This window comes from Hippopotamus amphibius, chromosome 11 (assembly GCF_030028045.1).
Source record: "Hippopotamus amphibius kiboko isolate mHipAmp2 chromosome 11, mHipAmp2.hap2, whole genome shotgun sequence".
In the NCBI taxonomy this organism is placed as follows: domain Eukaryota; kingdom Metazoa; phylum Chordata; class Mammalia; order Artiodactyla; family Hippopotamidae; genus Hippopotamus; species Hippopotamus amphibius.
In genome coordinates this window covers 50,516,499-50,532,182 of record NC_080196.1, presented here as the reverse complement: position 1 = coordinate 50,532,182, position 15,684 = coordinate 50,516,499, and the positions used below count along the sequence as shown (strand labels likewise).

The 15,684-nt window shown below is 38.0% G+C and overlaps 1 protein-coding gene across 7 annotated transcripts in view; it reads left to right on the top strand.

Annotated features, from left to right (window-relative positions):
* The window catches only part of RBMS3 (RNA binding motif single stranded interacting protein 3), a 707,061-nt gene that overhangs the window by 452,749 nt on the left and 238,628 nt on the right, over window positions 1-15,684 (top strand). For all 7 annotated transcript variants that reach the window (XM_057698459.1, XM_057698462.1, XM_057698461.1 and 4 more), the window contains exon 6: window positions 5,071-5,150. In XM_057698459.1, the coding sequence (XP_057554442.1) occupies window positions 5,071-5,150 (80 nt within the window). The remainder of the gene's footprint in view (window positions 1-5,070; window positions 5,151-15,684) is intronic.

The following is a 15,684-nucleotide window of genomic DNA, read 5'->3' as shown; positions in this document are numbered from 1 at the left end:
TATTTGGCATTTATGACACTTGTCTGCTAAGGGTGTCAAACACCTGGAAGGAAGAAAACAGATTGCAAAAACTGAGAAGAAAATTCAATTCCTTCACTCCTCTTTCTTCCTGAAACTCACTGTTATTTCTTCTGTATGGATTAAGAAGGCAATGACAGGATTTCCTGGTGGCGCAGTGGTTAAGAATCCACCTGCTAATGCAGGGGACACGGGTTCGAGGCCTGGCCTGGGAAGATCCCGCATGCCACATGCCGTGGAGCAACTAAGCCCGTGTGCCACAACTACGGAGCCTGCTCTCTACAGCCTGTGAGCCACAACTATGCCTAGAGCCCGTGCTTCACAACAAGAGAAGCCACTGCAATGAGTAGCCCCCGCTCTCCGCACGTAGAGAAAGCCTGTGTGCTGCAGCGAAGACCCAACACAGCCAAAAAAAACCCAAAAAAACGGAAGTCACAGAAGTCAATGACATAATTTGTTTTTTACAAAATCTTTTCATTTTGACCCTTTCTGTAAATCTAACTGGAAGCGAGGATGACTGGCTTGCAAAGCTGTATGTTCTAAGGCGCCAGTAATTTGTATAGCGCCTGTGATTGCGAAACCACAGAAATTTCACAATAGTGGAAACCTCTCATTAAGCATCATAAATGACAGGGTGGATTTGTTTTAACTATGTGTGTAATCACGCTCATTGCTTTAAGGTCATAAACTGAGATTCTCCATGGAGGTGAGACAGGTAGGCTGCAAATCATTTTACACAGTGCTTTTCCACCTCTGTGTGTTAAGTCTGACCCAGAACATTCTCCTAATATTGGATCAGGCTCTCATCTGATGTAATTTGCCTGCAGGGATCGTGTGGCTGTGAAACTAGCACCTCTTAGTAGCTGTTGTGAAAAAGAAACGTTCTCTAAATCACAATTTGGTGGTGCGTTTCGAATGACTGAAGCCAGGTTCCTAGGCACAGAGACAAGAAACAGTGTCAAACAGGACCTTTACTGTGTACTTATATTTAAACATCAGACCTAACAGAAAACCCTGAGGCTTTATACAATGATTGGGGCCTTGTAGGAACCTAATTAATGCATTGTCGGGTGAATGGTTGGCCAGGCAAAGGAGCTCTTCCGAGGGATGTGAGAGGGTTCAGGTACTGCCTCGAAAGAATGCAATTGTAGGGATTCAGTGGTCCATCCAAAGGGGAAATGGAAAGGCAGCTTTGTCTGGCGCACTGCCTTTTCAGAGCCACTTGATAATGTTAGTGTCAGTTTCAAGTGGAGCGTGTGCCAGGTTGCAGATAGCTTGGGCTGGCATTTCAAATAGGCTAATTGTGAAACCAAAGAAGAAAATGGTCACATTCTTGCTAAGGTGGCCATTCAAATGCAGTCTCTCCCCCAGAGTCCCATGGGTCTCACTCCAGTCTCTCCCCTTGGCAGCTCCTAGATTGCCTAATCTTTGCTGGGATGGCTTTGCCTTGTTAAAATGTGCCCTGTGTATTAAAATGAAATTGTCACTGCTGGGTGGTGCTGCATAACGTGGTTTGACACTAAGCACCAGCAGCTACAGAAAACAGACTTTTATTGCACTTATTCTTTCAGAGAGGAGAGTCTCTAAAGGCTCCTGCAGACATTCACTTAGTTAAATCTGAATGGAGCCAGAGTGAACACTCAGCGGCTGTCTTGTGTTCACAGAAACGGCCCCCACCCGGCTTGATGGAGCTGTAAAACAGCCCTAGTAAAAGATGATCACACTGGAATCCAAAAGGGAAGACATAAGGCTTTCAAACCAGGACACAAATGGTTTAGGTTTGTGAACTAGGTGCAGCCACCTGACTTTCTTCTTTGGCTTCCTTTGTATTCTCCAAATCACATTACGTGGAATTAATAAGCACACACCCCCATCCAGTTTCAGCTTTCCTTTAGAATTCCATGTCATTTTGAAGACAAAGAGAAAGGATTTGATTTGTAGGACTCTGGCAAGCAAGCTTTAGATTCTTAACTGCCTTTTATCTAGATGAGTACCCAGAGAGAGATTGAACAGGGAGGGGGCTCTGGGGCATAAGCTTTTCATTCCGTAGATCTCCTGGAATAAAAATTCCATAAAGTAACATCTGTAGTAATTAAGGGCTTACATTTCCTCTCCCATTCATGTCTCTGCTAGAAAGGAAGGTTATCTTCCCTAAGAGACAATGGATAGTGGGTCTTGTGGGAAGAGAGAAAGAGCAGAATTTGAATTCTTTTATTCCTAGAAATGGAAGACTTAAAAAAAATTAAAAAATAACAAGTTGGAAGACATAAAAGATTCCTCTGGAAACAAAAAGTGGAGTTAGCAAAACTGTACTTTGTTGCTCCTCAGTATTTGAAATGGGGAACGATTCATCTTGTCTTTCTCATCCAAATATCCTCTGATTTGGGGGAATTTGTGATTAAGCAGGTAATAAAATCCTATTTTTGTTTTTATTTTGACTTATTACAAGTGAATATTATTAAGCTCAAAGAGTTTTAGTTTTGCATTTGGACACAAAAGTGAGTCACTCTTCAGATGTTCTTCAAAATAACACTGTGCCGATCCACTGGGCATCTAATAAATTAATATTAAACTGTTAATGTCAAATTAGTTTCCTGCACTTTCTTGTCATAGCAGGATCAGTATGTAATTTGTGGGATCCAGTGAAAATTGTTTCAAATGTATTAAGAATTTCAAGGTGGTGACAGCAGAGCTTTAAAGCAAGTGCAAGGTTTTCCGAGCACAGGGCTCTGGTACTGCATGGGTCTCACACCCCTGATGGTGGTCCTGCTCCGGTTCACCAGCTTGTCAGTGCAGAAGAGATGTGCATCTTTTCCATGCTTCCTAGGAACATTGGACATTTTCTTTTTAATTTGGGTCATAAAATAATTAGAGCTCCCTAGATGGAACATGCTTTTGAAACCATCTTCAAATAGAGGTACCATATGATCCTGCAATCCCAATCCTGGGCATATATTGGGATAAAACCATAATTTGAAAAGATACATGCACCCCAGTGTTCATAGCACTATGTACAACAGCCAAGACATGGAAGCAGCTAAATGTTGATCAACAGAGGAATGAATAAAGATGTGGTATATATATACAATGGAGTATTACTTAGCCATAAAAAAGAATGAAATAATGCCATTTGCAGCAACACAGATGGACCTAGAGATTATCATACTAAGGGAAGTAAGTCAGACAGAGAAAGACAAATATCACATGATATCACTTATATGTGGAATCTTAAAAAAATGAACTTATTTACAAAACGGAAACAGACTCACAGTCTTAGAAAACAGACTTATGGTTACCAAAGGAGAAACATGGTGGGGGGGGAGGGATAAATCTGGAGCTTGGCATTGGCATACACATACTGCTATATATAAAATAGATTACCAACAAGGACCTACTGTATAGCACAGGGAACTCTGCTCAGTATTTTGTAATAACCTATAAGGGAAAAGAATCTTAAAAAAAAAGATATATATGTATGTATAATTGAATAACTTAATCACTTTGCTGTACAACTGAAACTAACACAACATTGTAAATCAACTGTACCTCAATTAAAAAAAACATTTCTTAACCTGCCTGCACCACTCAGCTTATCTCCAAGAGTTTCCCTGAATGAACCTTCCATCAGGCCACAGTGCTCTGCTCACTCTACCCCATCTACAAGGACACAGCCTGCCCCCTCCCAGCCCAGCATCTGCCCTAGTTACTTCCCCAAAGGACTTTCTGGCCTCCTGTGCCCACTTCTGAGAGTTTTCCTGGCTTTTGCAATTCCTCTCACGCTTGAATTCCTCTAGGTGTAATAGATATAAAACTTATGTGGCATTTGCTTATATAATATTTTCCTTGTTTCCTCTGCATGTGATATGATTATCAAAACACACGTAAAATTTGGATGTAGAAAAGTTTCACAAACTGTGTCAAAGGGCTCCATTCCAAGGAAGCTCATATTAATAACGGAACAGAAAATCCAAAATTATACACTTTGCCTTTTAGACAAAAAATTTCATTCATTTCACACACATTCTTTTATATGTATGTGTGCCATTTCTTAAGTCTATTTTTCCTCTAGTGTACTGTTTGTGGTAATTAATTTCTTTTGATCACAACCGACTCTTTAATTTTTATCTTCCCAACCCCATTTTACAAACTAATAAAGGCCAGATTTAGTTAATATTTAGGAAATGTCGCTGATACCATTCTGCTTCAGAGATGGCAACCCTGGTGATGGTGTGGCCCCAAATGTCAGTCCCTAGCTTGTGTGTGAGATGCCAGCATTTGGCACAAGAAATCCAATCTGGGAATATGGATATCTAGTATGAAAAAAATAGAAGATTGTCCAAAATTTAGAAGTAAGAGAGTTCAGGACGTGAAGTTTGTGCGTGTATGTTCTGCTCCCCACTTGGGACCCCAAATAACTCCCTTCTCTATCGCTCACCCAGTGGGTTTGCAATAAGTCTGTCATGATGCTGGTGGCAACACTGCTGTGCGAATCTCTCCTTTAGGCTGCCAGTTGTTGAAACGCAGTGCTCCCCTTCCCCTTGTTTTGTGGAGACCCTGGGGGTACAGCTTAGTAGTTCCTGTGCATGTTGGTGTCACCCAGGCCTCAGTTAAAAGCCCACCTCTGCCACTTACTGCCAAGCTGGTTCATCTTGCAAAGCCTCGCTGCCCTCACCAGTATGAAGGGCAATAACAAGACCTGCCTCTCAGGTTTGCTAACTCAGACTTTCAACAGACGATTATTGAGCACTTAAAAGTGCCAAGCTTTGTTGTGTGGATTAAATAAGGTAACGCCTCAGGATTACGTCTGGGCGATGACTGCACAGCGCCGTCCACGGTGGCGACATTCAGTAGGGTAAGTGATGCCCTTAGCAGTGATGGGTTTCTGATGTTCTGTCCACCTGGTCATGGTGGTCATGGCAACAGTTGATGGTTCTAGTAAAATTCTCAAATCAAGCTGTTGTATGGTTTTCTTAATTTCCTTTTCTTTTCATTTTTCCTGGATATGTACAACTTCATGAAAGCATATGATTTCCTGTTTACTTCTTTTCTCAGAATGGAGTCTACTGAAAAATGTGAAGTGGTAATTCAGCATTTTAATGGAAAATATCTGAAAACACCACCAGGCATCCCAGGTAAGAAATGCCATCAAGTAATAATTAAATAATATCTAGGCTCATTGATGTTATCAGAATGAGTACATGGTAAGGCCTGTGGTTGGCCACTGGGAGGGAAATTTTTGCCTTTAAAATATGTATTTTTTAATACTATGTAACAACATCTTTTCAAAACTACCAAAAGCTTTTTGGTGATTCTTCTTTGGCCTGTCTTTTGAATCTCTGGTGCTAATCCCCTAAAGTGAATTAGAAGAAAAACATAACAAAGAATAGTTTAAAATGCACTCGAAGTGAAGACAGTTTGTGACTCCTATAATTAATATTGGTATCCTGATTTCTAATTTGTAAAATACCTAAACAGTGATATATTATAAATAAAATAACAGTGGGTCCATAGATTGAGGCCAGCCGCCAAACATTTCTTACCAGTCCATGACAAGAAGAGTACAGAAGGAGAGTAAGCATTTAGAAACTTTTATAGCAATATGACATTATAATGAAATCTTAGTGCATAACTTCATATTTTACAAAAATATCAAATGTACATTGAATTTTTTTAAGCTGTCCATTCATCAGAGATAGTCTAGGAAGCACCAATCTAGACTACCTCAGGGCATTTCACATTTCCAAAGGCAAAATTCTTAAGATTTGACACACATTTTAAGATGATATAACTTTATGGTATTAAGAATTACAATCAACATAAAAGAATCGACTATATCAGATATATCAGGATGTGAGCTAGGAATACCTCAACAGGATATTAATTTGGAAGTAGTATATATGAAAGGTAGTGAATATTAAGTGAGTAAATTAAAAAATATATCTTACTCATATCTCAATAAAACTGGAAGAGAAAACATATTTTACTCATGCATAGAAGTGTTTAAGGTTGAGTGAAGTTCTGAAAAAAGAATTATAACAGATAAGGAAATATCTGACTAATACACTATTGGTTTATTTGTTGCTTTTTGATTTTCCGGGATTCTCAGGAGAAAAAAATGTGACTCCTTCAGTCTTACAATATTTTTCCTTTTGGTGATTTCAAGCTGCATCTCTGTAGTTTTTGCTACATAAAGTATCTACTATTTAAAACTGATGGCTAGAGAGTTCAAGGGTTGAGCATTTTGGTTCCTTAAAATATATTGAGATTATATAGGAAAGGAAGTTTGAACAAAAAGAGGAATATTTTTGTGGCGGTTTCAGGTTCCTTTTATGACTCAGTTTGGGGAGGATGTTGGGAAAGGAGAAAGGCCCTTCAGACTGACACTTGGATGATCTGGAAAATCCCAAAGTGGGACCCCTGGTTAATCACGAGTCAGCAGTGAACTTGTGCCTCAATTTAGTGAGTTTCCATGCGTGATGTTCCTTTGAGAACCGGCTGCATTATGATCCAACTGGAGACATATGGTGTTGTTAAGAAAAGAGTTAGCAGTTTTCATCTCAGCATGTCAGCTGCCCTTGCATTTTAGGAGAAATACTTTTTTTTTTCTTTTAGCATAAAAGACATTTTAAGGCATTCTGTTCAGACCCATTATTGAGTAAAGGAGTTACACTGTTAAAGGATTTTCCCCTTATTCATCTTATTTTATCCAACAGATGTCTGCCTTTATAGAAGGCATTCAAACTAGATGTGAATTACATGGTCATATAAAAAACTCAAGAATGATCAAAATAGGTGGAAATTATTGTTGATTGAAGTTTTAATACAGGTCTCAGTTTGTTATGGGTCTTCCTTTTTAGAAAAAAACAAAAAAACAGTGAAATCCTTCTTGACCAGATTGATTTGAAATTGTTTTAGGTTAACCCACAGAACATACAGCTGACTAATACAATTTAATGCTGAAGACAAAGTCACTACAAATTCCCCAAATATCTGAGCATCCTTCCTTGAATAAGCAGGCTGTGATATTAACCTATCTAATATCATAGCTACACCCAATGGAAACATTGTGAATAGCAAGAACTTGGTTATGAGTTTCTCAATCACTTTTATCTTATGGGACTATGAGAGGCAAAATAGTTCTGTTCAGTTAAAAAACTCTTAAGAGATGCAACAGTACGCTTCTGAGATTTGCCCTCAACTTCATAGAATTAAATATACAGTGTCGATTACCATCAGTACTTGAATTTGTTTATTCATGCTTACTTTGAAAGTCAAATAGAGTTTAATAAAGCTTCGAATGCAAACAGAAGGCATACAATTTTTTTAGTGAAGTATAGTTGATTTACAATGTTGTGTTAATTTCAGGTATACAGCAAAGTGATTCAGTTATACATACATATATATATTTTTCAGATTCTTTCCCCTTACAGATTATTACAAAATACTGAGTATAGTTCCCTGTGCTATACCGTAGGTCCTTGTTGGTTATCTATTTTATATATAAATATAAACATATAGATATAACATATAGTGTGAGTATGTTAATCTGAAATTTCTAATTTATCCTTCACTCCTTCTCCTTTGGTAACCATAGGTTTGTTTTCTATGTCTGTGAGTCTGTTTCTGTTTTGTAAATAAGTTTGTTTGTATTTGTTATTTTTTGGATTCCACATATAAGCGATGTCCTATGGTATTTGTCCTTCTCTGTCTGGCTTACTCCACTTAGTATGCTAATCTCTAGGTCCATCTGTGTTGCTGCAAATGGCAGGATTTCATTCTTTTTTATGGCTGAGTCGTATTCCATTGTTCTTCATTATCTTTATTATCCATTCATTTTTTGATGGACATTTAGGTTGTATCTGGAGAAAGCCATAATTTGAAAAGACACATGCACCCCAAAGTTCATCGCAGCACTATTTACAATAGCCAGGACATGGAAGCAGCCTAAAGATACATCATTTTTGATATTTAAGTTTGATGTGGAATAAAATGACATAATGCAAGAGGTTGGTGTTTTGGAAAGCATTGCAGTAAAATGCCTGCTGGGTTCATTCACACTGTCGTGACAAGGATAATTAAATTTGTGTGCATGCCGTTTGCCTTTCTTGGTCCTCATTGTTTATTTGTTGTAGACGGTTGAAGTCTTATTTTCAGAAACGCCTATCTTAATCCAATTTTCTATTCCGTCTTGAGCCATGTGAGTGGGATGTCACAATGAGGCCTGATATCTAGTGATCCCGTTGATATTTTCAGAAGAAGTGATGAATTCCTTAACTTTTTGAACACTAATTTAGCTTTAGAGAGACTGTCCTTGCTTGTGGGTGCTAATTAAGACCACCTATAATTGATCTGACCCACTTGCAATTAAAATAGAATTTAAAAAAATTGTAAAAACCTCAGCATTTCACTTTATCAAGATTTGGCATCTTTGAAGTCAGAAATTTATGGGCTTTTGAAATGGTACATGGATGGTTTCAATGCAATGCTTTAAGGTCGTGTGAACGATAGACCCACAAGGATCCAAAAATGACCTGACATCTTCAGACCCTAAGATAGCAGAGGAAAAGAGTGAGCCCTGCGTCTAACCTCCTCCTTCTAAGCAAGTAGAGAGAAGTCAGTACCATAGTCACATCCTTTCCTTCTCTATTTAGAGATGAATCTTAAAAAATGGTACTGATGAACCCAGTGACAGGGCAAGAATAAAGATGCAGATGTAGAGAATGGACTTGAGAACACGGGGTGGGGGGCAAAGGGGAAGCTGGGACGAAGTGGGAGAGTAGCGTTGACCTATGTACACGACCCAATGTAAAATAGATAGCTAATGGGAAGTTGATGCATAACAGAGAGATCAACTCGATGATGGGTGATGTATTAGAGGGTTGGGATAGGCAGAATGGGAGGGAGGGGATATGGGGATATATGTATAAATACAGCTGATTCACTTTGTTGCACAGAAAAAATTGGCACACAGTATAAAGCAATTATATTCCAATAAAGAACTTAAAAAGAAATACAGATGACCTGGGGAAATGTGTCATTTTTGTTCTGTCACTCTTGACAATGATTCCTCTTAAAGGAGATGCAAAATTCATTTTCCTGAGATGATGATCTAGTTTCCAAATCCCATCCTGTGTCATTTCTATAGAAGAACAAGAAAAAAAATCTACTTCAACCCAAAACTTTGACATTGATCAGGCTTCATCTCTCTGAGTTCCTCCTGTTTGTTCATAAAAGATGTAATTTTAATGAATACATCACGGATCGTTAATGCCTATTACTGACTCCCGGAACTATCACTGTTCACTTTGAATTGTAATGTTGTCCCTGGATTTTGGCTACCTGGATCAATGAAGCTATATATACATGCAAAGAAAAAATCTAATTATTTGAATTCTGGTATGCAAGGTACGGCAAATTAACCAAGACTGTGTGGCCATGTTGCTATCAGCGGATAGGAAGCAGTGGCCAAAGACATGTTTAATAGCGTCAGTCATGTCATGGCTCTGCACAAAGGGATTATCCAGTATTTTTTCTCTCCCCTACAGGGAAAAGAAAACAGTTCCATAAATGTCACGTGTCCTACATATTGATCTTGATGTTTTCTGGACAAAATGAAGCCCCTTTAGTTGCTTGCTTGTCTCACCTCAGACATTTCTTTGTCCCCAAATTGCACAGCAACATGTGCAGCCCCAAAGCGTTCCATTTTAAAAACCCTCTGGCAAAAGCAGAGGGTAAGTTCCAGGACACTTCAGCAATCTGTAGGGCGTTAACTAGAAAGTTTCACGTTCACAGAGCCCGGGAGCACCCCGTGGAAAGGCGTCTGCATGTAAGAACATGTACTGATGAGCAGAACATTCAGACTGATTGGAGGAAAAAGAAATCACGTTTTGCTCTCAAACTAGACTTTTGCCTGTAAGCACACGTTCTTATCAGTGGAGCAGTCTTTCCAGAAGACAATGGAATAACCCACTTTTAGTATCATTTTATTACTTTTTGGATAATTATTTCTAATCCCAGTTGAACTCCAAGAAGTAGGGAAGGGTTGAAAGAGATCTCACGCTATTTGGGGGTCTTTTCAATTTTAGCAAATCTTCTGACCAACAGAAATTTGGACAAGTACTTAAGTGACAGAGGAATCATATTTTCCTAAACAGTAAAATTGTGTGCCCTCTTGATCCTTTGACATATAATTTTACTGTTGTATGTTTATGTAAAAAGCATGTAGGATTTTGGATGTGTATATATATTTAAGGGAACATTGAAGGAAAAATATTTACAAGCTGATAATTTTTTAAAGAAAATGGAAAAAATTAATGTCGTTAGCTTAAATTTAAAATTCCCTCAGAGTAAAGTATCAACAGTGCACTAAAATGAAATTTAGATTACAATTCTGAATATTTGAGCAACAGACACACATTTTTATCAGGGAAAATGTTGCCATCTCACAAGCAGTGTTTCCTCCATGGTACCAGTCTGATAAGTCACAAATGCAACTATACTTGAGTAAAAGGCAGGAAATAGAAAACTATTATTGTGTACAGTTTAGTCAAAATACATCTTTATGATTCTACTCAGGAGAAGCATTGCCTAACTCTGAGTTCTTCCTCTTTGTGAAACTAAAGCAACATTTGCATAATAAACTTTGCAAACACCTTGATTCCCAACTGGGCATTGCCTTAGATTTCTCGTTAATAAGAGGATTTTTGCAATACTTAGGAGCTACTTTTTGTTGAGCTCCTCATCTCTAATGTTAGTGATGCTTTCTAGATTATTTCTGTTACCAAACACGTAATTAGTTGCTTCATGATGAAACACTGCTGGAGTATTATTAGTGAATGTCACAGAGCAAACTGACCACTTCGTGGCCAATAGAGTCTTAGAGCCTGTGAAGTCTGTGTTGCTGGCCAATCATTCCTTTGGATGGAGCCACACCTGATACTGTGAAGGTATTTGGGGAGTTGGTAACTCATTAGATAGGGAAGACAGGAGACAGATTATTACATTCTGAAATCTAGATAATGAAAGGCCAGATAGAGAAGGTACAGTGGATCATCTTCAGCAGATTAAAAATGATTGGGATGGGTTTTGGGCCCCATGCTACAACCCTCCCCTGCCTGTGATCACAGCCAAGGAAAAAGGGTGTGTTCAGGAAGCATCCCACATCAGGCATCCAGCAAATCTCTCCACTTTTGTAATTCAGGGAAAAATCTATAAAATCTGACTCAAACTGATACGGGTTTTCTGCAGAGTTTGGGGGAGTTATCCCTCCCTGGGACAACTCTCAGTCAATGGGATATAAGACTCAGCAGATTCTAGGAGTTCCCCACAGTGGTAACAAGCTCAGTGAGGCACCTTTTTTGGCTTTTCTTTCTTCCCTGACTTTCTTTTCCTTTTCTGTTACGTTTCTGTTTCTTGGCATCAGCTTCCAATTAAACCGTCTTGTTCCAGGCTCTGATTTGGGGGAACTCAAATTAAGAGGGGTGATCCAGCAGTTGTGGTGGAGAATTATGTTTTGATTGAAAACTTCTGGTCATAGAGGAAGAAAGTAGTTACAGTTAAAGTAGTGAAGTGAATTTCATGGACCAAAAATATTGTTTTCATTACTTTATTTTAAAAATGTATAGCAGCATTTATGAACCATGAATTAGGGATGATAAAGGTGAATATTAGTAGTCCTAGACAGATAGTGGTCAGAGTTTAAATTGAGCAAGAGAGATGTGTAAGACAATGAGGATGAAATGCCAGTGGGGCATGGCTAACCCCAGAACAACTGCGGACATGTAGAGGTGGTCGTTGATGAAAATGGGGAGAGTGAGGGACCAGGAAATAGTCATAATGCCAGCTAAGTGAAGGTGAGGAGGGGGCATAGAAAATCACGACACAGGGAAAAGAATTTGTGAGGTTTTGGTCTTCAATAAAGGTAGAGTGTTAGCCGCTGATAACGGGTCAGGTGTGGGAATGCCTGCAGTTGACGGAAGTGAAATGATCTTTAATTGAACAATGCGGCCTTCTGATTACTGTGTGGGGAGGGTTTTCAACAATGTGGTAGATTTCCTCACTAACCCTCACTCTTCCCTCCATCTTCCCTTAAGTTCTAATCTTCATAGGAGAAGGTTTGGGAGGGTGAAGAGTGCTAGGGTGGTTTTTTGTTTATGTATTTGATTCTGGGTTTTCTAAACCAGGGTTTTGTTTAGTTGTTTTATTTGTCTGTTTTTATTATTGTTGTTGCTTCTAGTGCTGTTGTTTAGCTCAGTGTAGATTCTCAACAAATGTTCTTTGAAGTTGGTGCACAATTCCGTGAATTGAATAACCCTCATACTTACATTTGCTTTTAATGGAATTCCTGAGGGTGCATGGGGGATGCCCACCTTTGGTGTCACCAACAAACTTGGAGGAAAACATTGAGAGAAATCTTTAAATCTTTTCTTGCTTTTTGACAAAAAATCTCTACAACACTTTTGTATATCTAAATATACAGAGAGAGAGAGGAGTGAGAGAGCTGCATATTCACAAGAAGAAGAAACAATTTGATTGAGAAAGATTTAGTTACTTTTTGAAAAGCCTCATCTTTCCAAGACTGCCTTCCAAGGTGTTATGCTGGCAAGCAAATTGTTATTTCTGTAAAGAACTCATTCTTGAATGGGGCAGTGATGAATTCTGCTTTCTGACATGGAAAATGCTATTACCTAATTTATAGTGAAATAATGTCTAGATCTTAACTTCTTGCCACCGAATCTAGTTAGGCACTATTACTATGCTGTACTTTTTTTCTTTTCTTTTCTTCACATAAGGATATGAATATCTTGAGAATAAATAGAAAAGACAGTTTCTTGGTCTGTGCTTTTCTCCCTTTTGGCATAATGTCACTTCTCTCTGCCTAAAGGAAGTACTGCGTTGCCTTATTATTCCTATAATGATATAATGATATAATACAATTTGTAGTATTTAATCAATATGATATGGACAATATATTGTGCTGACCATATATTTTCTATAATTATGTGTAAACACCAATGAATAGCAGCAGAATTTGTCCAGAGTCTGCACTTGGCTCCGGAATCTGATTTTTTTAAGCAACCATAATTTCATAGAACTGAGAAGAAGAATGAAGAGGTTTTCTATACATCTGTAGAATCATGAACCATCTTCATGTATTTTTATCTAAGATAATAACTCCATTCAGGTCTTCAAAAATTTCTGCATTGAAGATTTCACAGTAAAGACTTACCAGGGAATTCCCTAGCAGTCCAGTGGTTAGGACTTCTCACTTGTACTGCAGGGGACCCAGGTCCGATCCCTGATCAGGGAACTAAGATCCCACGTGCCACACAGTGCGCACTCCCCAAAAAAAGAAAACCTTACAGAATAAATTACAAAGCCTTAATTTCATTCCTAAGATGATGCTGGTCTTTGCCTTCTGTCAGCATTGCTAAGGAGTAGTGACACCATGAGTCTGTCCAAATGAGTCCTATTAGCAAGAAAAGAGGGTTGAGTAGCTTTAGACCAATTAAGACACAGCCATAGAAACCAAACTCTGAATAATTAAGTGCTTGGTGCATTTCCAAATCTAGAGTTTCATATAATAGGATTGATTTAAAAATACATTCTAACCAATTTTTGGATAAATGGCTAGTAGCCTGAATTAAATTCTTGCCACTCTCTCCTAGTAACCATCAAGAAGCCTACCATGCATGCAAGTCACTATTTATGATCTAATTTTTTAGAATGAAAAGTCTGCAAAGTTTAAGGAAATATTTTAAGAGCAATATAAATGAAAACACTCATTAAGCAAGCTCTGAAGCAGCCATCATTTGTTTATCTTATAACTGTTTCCTCTGATTTCTTACCTCTTTAAGCCTGTGAATGATGAATCAATTAGTTTATTATTGTTTTAGTCATTTTTCATTACAGAAGAAGAAATCTTTCAAAGAAAATCGGCATGTTTATGATCTTTTTTAGAATTCATATATTTCAAAGACATATTTGTCCAATTAGATTGTACATTTTTCTAAGAAAGAACTTTAATGTTTATCTTTCCCTTTTTCCTCCATTAACTCATAAACTCTTTGAATGTAAAGACTGCACCTTGCTGTTTATGTTTCAAGCATCTTACCCAATGCCTGTCACAGAAGAATACCAATAATTATTTGTTAAATGAGTCAATAGCTACTTGTGATAGGCAGAATCATGCTTCTCCTCCAGCAAAGATTTCTAAGTCTTAATCCCCACGCCCTGTGAATATGCCAAAGGAATTAAGGTTGCGGGTGGAATTAAGGTTGCCAATAAACTGACCTGAAAGTAGGGAATTATTCTGGATTATTTGAATAGGCCCAGTGTAATCACAGGGGTCCTTTACACTGGAGGAGGGGGCAGGACAGCAGATCAGAGGGATGCAATAGAAGGACTTCACCCACAACTGCTGGCCTTAAAGATGAAGCAATGTGGGCAGCTAGCCTCTGGAAACTGAAGAAAGCAAGAAATTGGATTCTCCCCTAAAGTCTCCAGGAAGGAACTCAGCCATGTTGACATCATGATTTTATCCTAGTGGAATTTGTGTCAAACTCTGACCTGCAAAAGTATAAAGTCGTGAATTTGTATTATTTTATACCCCCATGTTTTTGTTAATTTGTTGTATCAGTAACAGAAGACTAATAGAATAGTATAGACTCTTTCAACTGAATATTGTCCAAACGATCCCTAAATTACATTATAAACAGCCTCTGGAGAAATTCTTTGTTTCTCCTATTTTTAACCTTCTTTGTATCATTTGGGTGGCTTGTATGTTAAACAGGAAAAACTATCTTGTTAATTATTTTGACTTTATAGTTTCTTTATGCCTTCTCGTAAGGATATATTAGAATGAAAGACTGTTAAACACCCAAAAGAGAGTCTTTGGAGGTGGGTGATAAGATATCAGAGAATATTTTTGTTTTTTGTTGAAGTATAGTTGGTTTATAATGTAGTGCCAATCTCTGCTGTACAGCAAAGTGACTCAGTTATACCTATGTACACATTTTTTTAATATTCTTTCCCATTATGGTTTATCCCAGGAGATTGGATATAGTTCCCTGTGCTATATGTTGGGACCTTGTTTATCTATTCTAAATGTAACAGTTTGCATCTACAAACCCCAAACTCCCAGTCCATCCCTCTCCCTCCCTCCCTTTCTCTATATCTGCTACTCTGTTTCTGCTTTGTAAATAGGTTCATTTGTGCCATATTTTAGATTCCACATATAAGTGATATCATATGGTATTTGTCTTTCTCTTTCTGACTTACTTCACTTAGTACGATAATCTCTAGGTCCATCCATGTTGCTGCAAATGGCATTATTTTGTTCTTTTTATGGCTAATGTTCTGTTGTATATGTGCACCACATATGTATCCATTCATCTGTCTATGGACATTTAGGTTGTTTCCATGTCTTGGCTGTTGTGAATAGTGCTGCTGTGAAAATAAGGGTGCAGGTATAGAGAACATTACTTTTGACCCAAAGAAATCAAATATTATTTTAAACCACCTGTTTCCATCAAATGTGCCAGGAAAGGATACCACTGTCATCTAATTTCATGCACATATGTATCTCTTAGCTCTCAACCTTAGTACTTGTTTTCAATAATTGCTGTTATTAAAAAAATCATTAGGGATTAGAAGAGCTCAAAGAGG